At 37.7% G+C, this 11619-nt stretch overlaps 1 protein-coding gene across 3 annotated transcripts in view; it reads right to left on the reverse strand.

Moving 5' to 3' along the window:
* The window catches only part of MAP3K9 (mitogen-activated protein kinase kinase kinase 9), a 53370-nt gene that overhangs the window by 24356 nt on the left and 17395 nt on the right, over positions 1-11619 (reverse strand). For 2 of the 3 annotated variants that reach the window (XR_003398468.1, XM_026849035.1), the window contains exon 2: positions 6506-6686. The exons of the other annotated variant lie outside the window; for it this stretch is intronic. Coding sequence is in view for 1 of the 2 variants with exons in the window: in XM_026849035.1 (XP_026704836.1) it covers positions 6506-6686 (181 nt within the window). In the remaining variant the exon portion in view is untranslated. The remainder of the gene's footprint in view (positions 1-6505; positions 6687-11619) is intronic. 3 annotated transcript variants of the gene reach the window in all.

Raw genomic sequence — 11619 nt, forward strand, 5'->3', positions numbered from 1 at the left:
TCTCCTGAACAGAAACCATTCCAAATGTTTCACTGACCTTGACAGCTTCTGTACCACCTCATTCCATTTAAACCTTTCATGTTGGAATAACCAAAATCACAAAAGTTTTAAAGATCTGAAAAGCACAGCTTTCCTTGTTTTCTTTGTTATTTCTTTCCTATTAAATCATAATTTGTCACTTGCCTTTCTGACTTCTTACAAAATGAACTCAGTTACCCACAGTAACTGCAGTATCTTTTAACTGAATCATAATAGTAAAATTTACAGCCCATCATCGTACATGTTAAATTCTCCCATGGGTACTATGTTGTATTTATTACCATTTCACCTGTTTTATGATTCAGTATAGTAAAGCTTTTCTGCAACAGATTAATTTTCTTATCCTGAATAACTTGGTATCATAACAAATGTTACCTAACCATTTATGGTTTTTTTTCAAATCACTTATGATTACATTGAACATAGAATTCCCCACCAAGAAAACTGATTTATTCCTTTAGTAATTAAGAATTGACTAAGTGATGGGAAAACACTTGCCCTATTTCCCACATCAATTTATTTTCTTTAAAAGCTTTTGACATAAGTTTTCATAAGTTTTTATAAATCCAAATATGGTATAAGCAATCTTACCCCTTGTCCACATATTCAGTAATTCCTTCAATAATCTTTATTTATTTTTCAGAAGGTATTATTTCCTTCTACAAAAGCTGACACTTCCCCAGATATATGTCTACCAGCTCCCCCCTCTTTAGTGCTGTTTCTACATTTAGTAGAACTGAAAATCAGACTTGCTGATCCTTAGGAAGCTCTTAAGACCTGTCACCATGTTTGCTGCCTTTCATTTCTCTGGTATTAAGGCAGCTTTAAGCAACATATTACAGCACAGCTATTAACTCAGCTGGCTCTCTCATGTTCCTGTAGCAATGTTGGGTGTTACTGTAAATCCCAGTAATTTGTTACACCTCTCTGGACAGTACTTCAGCACAGGATGTCTGCCAGCTCAACTCCCTTAAAGAGAAATTGTCATCTTAAAAAGCCTCTCTTTGTCACATTCTAGCAGACACAAGACACTAAGATTTTTCTGCTATAGCTTTATCTTCTTTGCATTCTTACATCTTAGTCACCTCTGGGCCATAACTTCTCCTGCAGGCTTCTCACCTGTGCTGCATCTGAAAGCAATTTGTTTGGTTTTATGCTTTTTGCAAGACTCTCCTCAAAATCCTTTTCATTTTCTTGACTGTTTTGCGTTCAACTGTGTAGCGCTTAAGTCCATGCCTAGTTTTCCTCATTTGATACAGGTTCAACTATTTTAAGGATGTCTTCCAGCAGTCTCTTCAACATCCTCTTCTTCCTTCATCTAAAGTCCTTCCTGTGCATTTGCTCTGAGCTTTAACATAGTGTCCTTAAAAAATACCCATGTTGTGTGTTCCCTTTTTGCTGTTTCTACACTAAATTCCTCAAGGTTGTCATTAATCTCCCTGAGACTGAACACTACTATAATGGACTAATTTTTCTTAATTGCTCTTGCAAAGATACTGAATCTAAGTATACATATATTTTGACCATGGTCATATTGTGCAATTTTGAAGGCCTCCTAAGCACACCTGAAGACCAGATGAAAAACTGCTTCTCCTCCTAAAAGCTCCCTGAATAACTGCTTCATGAAACAGTCATTTCTGAAGCTAAAAGATTAATCTCTTATTGTTTCAAAGCAAGAATTGCCCTATTCATTTGGGAGTAATCAGAATTTTCATTATCACAACCTGTGGTCTTGCAATCTCTCCTCACCCTGCGAAATCTTTAACATTCATTGTAACTGCTGATGTCTTAGTTGAACAGTCTTAATACTACTTTTCCCTAGTGAGATACAGAATTTCAGTCACTAGAGATCTCACCTTTGCCTGTCAACAGAGCTAGTTTATGAAGCAAAATATCGTATTTTCTCATCTATACAATCTTATGAATTTCTCTTAGATAATGCATGTTTGATATTATAATGGTAATTCTAACTGATTATTTTTTCCACCAAGGTTCTCAATTTTTACTGTCTCAAGAGCCTCATTGGAATAAAAAAACCAAACACGAGTTTAAGGATTTCCCATTTTCTTTTTGGCCTCCTAGGATTCATAAAGCACTCAAAGAAAATTGATACTGAAAATACATATTTGGCGCCTCTCAATTGGATTGATCATTCATGTTACTCTTCAGTTTGGACACAAGTGTTGATATCAAAAGGTAGGGAAAACTACCACAGAGTTCTGTTATTACTTTACCATTAGTGCTGGATAAGGCATCTATTATGTATTTCTCTTAATGGAATGGTTAGGAAAGCACTATTGATGTGCTCAAAGCATTTCTTCTGCAGGACAATTTTTTAAAGACAAAGGAATGGACAGATTGGTGTTTCTTCTAGCATGACACTAGAAATATATATTACAGGAAAGGTCACTTTGTTTCTGACAAAACTAAATGCCACCTCTTCCTCAGGTACTTATGGTTCATTGCTGAGAATACTGCTTCCACAGAGCGCCAGCAACACTGCTTTGTGGCATTTGAACAACAATCATCCCAAGTGATTAAACAGCAAAAGAGATGCTGAACAGAGTTTTTCATTAACTCTCAAGACTTATACAAAAAAAAGGCATAGAAAGAAAGAATCAAGGGCCACTCCTCATTCTCAACAGGGAGGAAGAAAAACTGGTCGAGCTCATTTATTTTTCCAGCACCTAGCAGTAATTTTTGGACTTTAATTACAAAACGAACCATGTGATACAGACCATGTGTCCAAGTCAACTGACACTTGTATAAATAATTAACCATCTCCCAGTGATCCAGTAATCCCTTAAGCCATTTAACATCAGGTTCAACTCTACACACCGGATTTTCAGGGAGAGGGAGGCTGGAGGTCTGCAGGATTTCACATGTGATTTTGCCACCTCCCTTGTAAGTCTGTGAACTTAAGTAAAAAACCCAGTATTTCTTCTCACTGTTATTGTTCAATGGCATTTGTACCATAAGTTCCTCTTATCCTTCTCCCAAGGTTCAACACTTTCCATGAGAAAGGAACTACCAGCCCAACAAGGTGATCCCAGCAACAACATAAAGTAGAATATTACTTTTGTTAAGGAAAATACTTCATTATGTGTTAAGGGCTCTGAACAGTTAGCATTTTGTATGTTCTCCAACTGTTATTTCCAGAGGTGACATTTCCTGCTTATTTCACAACAGTCAGTTGCACACACTTCTCCCATGGGAGCTTCTCCTAGTACCGCTAGTCAACACTTATTTGCCAGGTACCAAAGTCTTGCTAGTGCTTCATTACACATGGAAGGCTGCAGAGCCTACAAGTAGTCAGTTATGGATGGAATTGCTTGCCACCACTTGATTCAAATGAGATATTCTAATGACTGAAGTTCCTACACCCATCACTGAATGCCTGAAACAACCTTATCTGCTAATCAGATGGTTTTAGGTAATCCTAGTAATTCCATTTCTAAATGAAAACTAAATTCCTATCTATTTCACTTGTCTCAGAGTAGATACATCTTAAAAGCATCTAAATTAAGGAACCACAGGGAAATCAGATGACGGTTGTATACTAGCTTTATATTCTGCATATCAATCATATTGACAACATGATTGTCTTTCAAGCAGCACAAATCAAAAAATGAAGTGTGCAGCAAACAAGAAATACACTTAAGCAGTTAAAATGACAGAAATTTGAATTATATGCCTACTGACATTAGCTTACTGTACAGTAGTGGATAAACTGCAGTATCTGTTCTTCAACTTCACCCCTGTAAATCCAAAGCAAATACTAACTCTCCTCTCAAACACATAAATAGATTTACAGGAATGGACATATTTAAATAAAACCATAGTTTCTTTGTCCTCTGTGCAATATAAGCACAACGTTTCTGCTGTGTATCTAAAAGTCGTGGGTGCAGCACAGCAAAATTCATAGCAACAAATTTTCACTAGCAGGATGTACTGTTGTTACCAACAAGCTTTAACAGTGGCCCAGACCCTGGTGATAGACAGCAGTGTGTTGGAGCATTCCTCAGCCTTGTAAGTTCTATGTCAACCCTCCTTTATAGTGGGACAAAAAAAAATCCCTTTTTTTTATCCTTTTTTTTTTTTTTAAATGGAGCTTGATAAATGTTTTGAAAGCAATTGCATGAAGCAGTTACTTATGATGAGATAAGGCTGACTCAGGAAATTTCAATCCTTGCAAGCATCTTCTTCAGCAGCATCTTCACCTGTTTGTGCAGCAAGAACACAAGCAGAACAAGAAAAGGCCTGTTAAAAGGCTGGGCAACACTTCAGCCAGCAGTATAAGCTTTAAAGAAAAGGTGTTGAAATATAAGGGTTTGTGAATGTTAGAGATGGAGACAGCCAATTTTGTTGATGTCACACAGACTAACTGGAAGGTTGTCAGGCAAAAAACTCCCTCAACTCCAATGATTAACCAAGAGGCTAAAGTGGACAAGAGGAGGGGCAAGTCTAATAGGATAAGAAAGTTCATCCTGTTAAGAATTTCAAGTTGCATCCTTGGGTGGGGACTGAATTTATTATAAATTCATGACTGCTTTTGTAAAATCCAGTGCTTACAATCATTGACACACTAGTAGTGGTCACGCTAGCAATGTCTGTTCTCTGCATACATGCCCCAAACATCATGTTCTCTCAGCTTTTTCTGAATTGTTTTAACTATGATTCAAGTTTTGGCCACCAGAGAGAGAAGGCTTATTCAGATACAGTATAACAGCTCTCTTAATGGTGATGACCCTCTGTTTAACGACGAGCACTGAGAGGAACTCAACCTGTTTTCAAGGAAAGACTGGTAACTATAGAAAGAGGAAAGTGATGAAGGAATCTTAAAAATAGAAATACTGTATTCTGAAAAACTAACAAATAATTTCATCACACTCCTTAAGTCCTGAAGTGATTTACAGTCCTTAAGTCAATGACCAAACTGGTATTTTTGCACTGGTAGAAAGGCATTTGAGCTACCTTCATGAAACCCACCAACTGATCTGTTCTTACCTTTTTTAAAATAAGGTTATACTGGTACAGAACATCTATTGATCTGTTCACAGTGTAAAGTTACAATCACAGGAAAACTCTTACCCCCTTCCCTTCTCCCTCTCTCCCAGGTTACCCTGAAAGGCCATTCCTGGCACTGTTTCAGGGAAGAGCAAATTAAAGTTTGAGCTTGACAAGCTTTGTACAAACCAGCACTGTCATCATGTACATAAAAAAGGTGTACAGCCTTGAGGTTTTCATTTCTGTCAGACTTCACTCAGAGTAAAAGCCTGGTTCTTGCTCATTTCATCTCAGATTAACTACAGAAGCTACCACGTTCAATTACAGAGTCAGAATTTTATCCGCACTATTAGTGTGCAAAATACAATTTCACAGACTTATCACAAAGCAATAAATTATCTATTCAGCAAAACTGGATAAGGAAAATGAAAGTCCCCACACCAAATCTCTGCCATAACAGCCAGACAATTCTGCCAGCTGGGATGTTTCTTTATCCTGACAGATTTCACAGCATGCACACACTTGTGTGGGAGTGTTACCGGCCAGCGACAGAATCTTCCTGCACTGAAGACGAAGTCACCCTGACATTTCAATAACTCTCTCCCCACACAAAACACAAAATTTCATCTACTTCATCTGTTTCAGATGTTCAGTACTAATTCTGTCACACAGCATCCAGAAGAGTCATTGTCCTAGAGCTATTTACTGAATTCAGTAGCTACCAATTCACTTTATGGTCATATTCAAACTCAATTTCTGGAAGTCTATGGGCTGACCCTTACACTCTTCCCCACTAAAGTAGGTCCTATTCTCAAAAATCTCATTGCACGAATGGAAAAGATAATACATACATGCAAATTATTATTTATGGATTACATACTCAACTGGACCTAGAGAACAGATTTGTTATTTTATGTGAAAGTCTAGAAGGGTGGAAAGAATTCATAAGATTATTATGAAAGTGAAAAACATTGTATTCAAGCTGAAACTGCATGGGGAATTCAATTAGGTACAGTGACAGATTACTACCAAAACGTAAAATGATCTTACTGTTGGTAAAACACTAAAAAGTAGTAATTTTAAGTACTTCACAGATAGTTTTATGGCCTTTGATTATGTCAGCCAATAGCCAAATGAGCACAAAAAAAGTGTTTTATATAAAGCAGAGAGAATTGGGATTATGAATCCTAGGATAATCTGAATGTAATTTGACATAGAACAAATATATAGAAATTCAGAGTCATGCAGGAGCTGGTCCACCACTTTCTACAGTAAAGAATGTTTACAATTAACACAAAGTAGTCTGAGAGCCTGACAGATGGAAAGCTGGTGGATAAAGTTTTCTTAAGACCTGAATTCTAATATTCGGTTCACCATTTCTCATTCTTAAACATAAAAGAGGTTTTCTGGCAAGTCTAGTTACTCTTGAGTAACCAATCACTCAATGCCAAATCAATACCTCCACACATCGCTGCCTTTGGAGAACATGGAGGAGCGGATGACCTCAGGAGCCATCCAGGCATATGTCCCAGCTGCACTCATTTTGGTAGTTTTATGCCATTCCCTGGCCAAGCCGAAATCCGTGATCTTCAATATCTTGTTGCTCAGATCTCCATTTTCCACCTTTTCGAGTATCAGTACTGGAGAAGGGAGGGGGGGGGGAATAAAAGGTATGCAGAGTAAAGCTAGTATTTACGCAAAAAAAGATCCTCCTCTTGGAGATCTCCCAAATTTCAAGGTTCTCCCTGGCTTTTAGTTATTCAAACATACCACACTCCATTACAAGTTACTTCAAGCTGATCCCTTCATCGGACAAGTGAAGAGCTGTCTAGTAAATAACTTCAAATTTAACCAAAATACCAACCCCCAGAGAACCAACAGATAATGACATAATTATTTAATACAGTGCCTAGTGCCATTCTGCATAATAATTCTCTGCTAAGAGGAAGTGAACCACTGTAACTTCTAGAAATCCAGATAAGGGAAGACATTTCCTAATTAATCCTCTCTCAGCAAGCCAGTAATAGCATCTTTTTCTTGAACTGCTTAAGAGGACTTTTTTTTTTTTTAAATCCAGATACACACACAGGCTGGATATACCCTTCATGTAAATGTGTTAGGAGTGGAAGCTCAATGTACATAGATTGGTTTTTTAAAAGACACAATTAAAAACAAGAGATTGATGATCAATAACAACACGCCCAATTCAAGACTTCATATTTACCACCATGTTATAGGTACCTACCCCTATCATTATAAAGCTTTTTTTTAGTTAAGCTGCCAAAGTTTCTACCATGTTTCAATGGCAAAGGAGTCTATACCCAAGACCTTTAAAAAAATCCTTGAGGCAGAACTTAAGAACGCTTTGGTATAAGGCACATATTCCTCTTTACCCAGAAAGCTGTACTGTTACACCACTGTAAAGTGAGTGTAAACCAGAGGCCAGAAATATCCACTCTGCTTTAGGAGCCCATCATTATCCTCTTTATCTTAAAAAGTCACCACACAAGTTGCATCAGTAATGTAATACCAGGCAACAGAATATAACAGGCCACTAAACTTCAATAACATAGCTAAGCCTGTGAAGGGGCCACAAAGAAAAAAATATTGGTTACCATTAATCTAATGACTTCACAGCAAAAGGCATCGAGCCACTAACACACCATCATTATGCAGCTACTCTGTTGTTCATGTCATTATAGACACAGGTGCTTAGAAAACAAGAGGGTTGTTTTTTTTCACCTTTCTACATATGTGTGTGTGAACTGCAAAAAACCCAAACACAAACCCACAACCAAACAATTATGGGTCACAGCGAAACCTATAAAAGGCAAAAGCATCGTAAAAATTACAATACATATAAAAATCATCTTCTGGACCATTTTTAGCAGTCCATGAAAAAACTTACATATCAGTCTCAAGCTAATACAGCTTTTTTTGAGAAAAAAAATAATCTTCCTTTCATGCTTCCCTCCAATAATCAAAATAATATTTCCCATGCAATAGAAGCCGAAAGTGCTATTAGAACCCTTTTGCATAATGAGAAATATACATATAAATGTTAAAATACTGCACTTACTTTTACTGAAGTTAAACAAACTGTTACCTGAAAATTAAGAAAAATCAGTCACCCTTTCTACAAGGCTTCAAAATTCACAAAATACTACTTCATGAAAGATTTTTGTGGGCCAACTCAAATTGAGAACACACTAGACTTATGGTTAAGCTCTTGGTTCTTGCTTATTGGGCCAAATTACTTTCTAATGTTACTGAATGCTCCATTTTCCTAATTGCAGGGGGAGGTGTGAGGCCTAGAGTTACTATTCTCTTCATTTGGGCAAAAACGTATCTATTTTTAGAGTCACACTTCAGCATAGAACAGAACCACCACAAGAAATAAAGGTACAAAATGCTTCCTTTGTGCCTGCTTTTCTAGTAAGCTTTTCTCCTTCTTTCTAGCAGATGAAGAACTGCTAAGAGAAATTACTAACAAGTTTCTCACTGACTGCAAGAGTAAAAAGCTTCCTAGAATATACATCTTCAGTTTCTTCTTCTAGCATGTACCCACTCTGCCTAAAGATCTGGCAGAACAATAAAATCTAATTTGATATTTAAATGCAATAATATAGCTATACAGTGAAGTTATAAAGGTAAAGTAAAACTTTGAAACAAGAAAGCATGGGTTTGGGGGTTTTTTAGCTTCCCTCCATAAGCACAACAAGCAGTAGTCAAATTTGTTGTTCACAAGGCAGATCAGATTCTGTCTAGATGAGCTCAACAGTAGGACATGGAGTTAGATATCACAGTTAGATTGCCTCTTCCTGGCAAGGTTATTTAAATCTAATTACCTTGATTTGTATTAAGTTCTAACAAAATAATTAGTACTTACACAGATCTTTTGTATCCATGAACTTGCTCTTTTATCAGATGTAGGCTAAGTAAGATAAATTATCATGACAAAAGACCACAGAGAAGGACAATGAAAGAGCTGGATTTAGTGCAAGCCCTTGATTCCTCAGTTACATACTTGGCTCCCCTCCCATTTCCTTGTTATAACTGGTTGGAATAATCATCCTGCAACCCAAAATTGTAAAAATTAATTTTAAGAATCATATATCTCCCCAGTATCTGTTTCAGTTCTCCTTACCTTGGTCAGTATCAACAGGCTCACTTGTAACAGCTAGGGCTCTCCCTAACCCATCTGCCATTTTCAAAACAAAAACCTTGACTCCTCCTCTTGCGTTTGCTTGGATTTCAGTGAAGAATCTCATAAATACATGAAATATTCTTTTCATTCTCCTCCTTAAAAATCTTGTTTATGGAGAACATAAGCCAGGTTGCTAGGACACTGCAAATGCATTTTACTCGTGCTAATCAACATGGTCTTGTTTGTGAGCTTTATCTACAACCAGTTATTGGATCTTGTTAAATACTTTGAGTGCAAGTTCTCTTCTGCAAGTGCTAGTCCTTTTGCACTCGTATTAGTGTATGACAATATGAAATACAAATAAGCAGCATACTTCCTACACTTGGAGTTAGCATACCGTTCCATCTTTGAATATATTTGCTCTCTCTGGATAGAGCTAAGAGGCCAGATGATCAGCCTCACAAAAAAAAAACCACCCAAACCTACAACGCCAAAAAAACCCAAACCCAGACACAAATATAGAGCACCTACACCAAAAATGCAACTTATCTACCAAAGCAATAAATTTTCTCACTCTGGTCTGCTGATTTAAAAGAACTGCATAAGATAAAGAGGGCTTTTTTTTAAAAAAAGGTAGAAAATGGAATTGAAAACCTTTCACATTCCCAGCCTTAAAAAGACAAATTGTTTGGCAGCAAAGATACTGGGCCTAGTTTTCAAGCAACCGGGGAAGAGAGCGAGCCGAATCAGCAGGAACATGCAGAATGTGTGTCAGCTTGTTCAGTGGTAGTCACTATTACCCTGTTCCACAGGGCCCATGCAAGAAGGTTCTTCCTGTGTACATGCACAGGCCAGCCAAGTTGTAGATGGCGTGCCATGTATTACTGCTCCTAACAACTCAAAAACATCTTTTTCCTCTGTCACACAGGCTAAAAACTGATCTTAAGAAGCATGGGTAGGAACCAACTGGCAGTGTGTAAAAGGGACTGGTGAGGCAAACTGGCTATTACAAGTACATTCAGACAGCTTTGAGGATCCAGCTGCCCAGCAGAAACAACTTAATACAGCAAATCACCAATACCATGTTCTTTGCACTCCGCAAGTGCAAAGCAAATTATGGTGGCTTAAACTAGCATTAAAAATTGTTAGCAACCTTAGGTGAAGGGTATCAGGAGCATGGGTGCTTGCAGGAGTAATGAAATGCTCACATACATTTTCATATATTCCTGAAGGACTGGGAACTTGTCCTCCAGAAAATAAGCATTTGACTATGAGAAATTAATTACAGCTCAGAACAAATTTTGCCCAGCAAGACAGCTCTTCCATATCTCAAGGTATCCCAACTGAGAGAAGAAAGAAGTACAATTCAAATAGGCCTTGGTATCTCCCAGCAAAACTTTCCCTGTACTAGGCAGACATCCAGATACACGTACCTATGATTTAAATGTGTAATTTCAACTACTAAGAATTTATTAGGAGCTTTATCACCACAAGGACTCTCAAGAATCATTACAGGTATTCAACCCCACTGTTTAATCTCTTGAGAGGCAGGCAGACTACACATGCTGAAAGACAACAGTCAACAGAGACATGTTAGATCTGAGCTTAGAGATACAAAGGTAGAAATTAAATACTGGGCCTCCTCTTATCTAGGTTATGATGAAGACCAGTCTATTTTCTTTGAAATGAAAATATCTATTGAGGCTCCTCCATATTCTTTGAGATCTTTAGTGCCTTACAAGAAGCATCAAATTCATATCAGACTCTTGTGAGAAAGTTACCTGAAGCACAGAGAAAGAAGTAGGCACCACATAAACAAAGGGGTGGGTTAGGTAACCAAAAGCAGTAAGTCAACACCTACTGGTTTGATGACAAGACAGATAAACTAGCAGAACAGTATAAAGTCAGAATTCAAAGATCATTTGACAAGACTCAGCCTGGTGCCGTCCTTCGTTACAGCAAGGAAATGAACAACTATGCATTGCTAGAAATGAGAAAACTTGTCATCATTATATTTTCAGTACTTTTTAACACAGGTTGCTTTGGTTTCTGCTCAGGACGAAACAAGCTGCAGTAACAAAGAAGCAAGACAGTGCTGTGTAGCTTGCTTTCATTGCTAACTTGACATTTTCAGTCATCTCTGAGTAGATCAGAGCTAGAGGTGGCATGATTGGTAGCCTACTCTCAATTCTGCAGATCACTGAGTGCTGGCAATTAACCAGGTGCTGGCCTTTGACCAGGTCTAATACTCTTCAGTTAGTAGGCAACACCAGATGCTGAAACAGAAGAGGTATTAGAGACTTCACTGATACACCTGGAGTTCCTCATTCCAGTCTCAATCTGCACAAAGAGTGATGAGGGTTTAATTCAGTCAATCCTGGTACCATTTAAAGATGTTTTCTTAGGAATTGGGCAGGGGGGCGGGG

This window comes from Athene cunicularia (genome assembly GCF_003259725.1).
Source record: "Athene cunicularia isolate RWA chromosome 5 unlocalized genomic scaffold, athCun1 chr5_part1, whole genome shotgun sequence".
Lineage (NCBI taxonomy): Eukaryota > Metazoa > Chordata > Aves > Strigiformes > Strigidae > Athene > Athene cunicularia.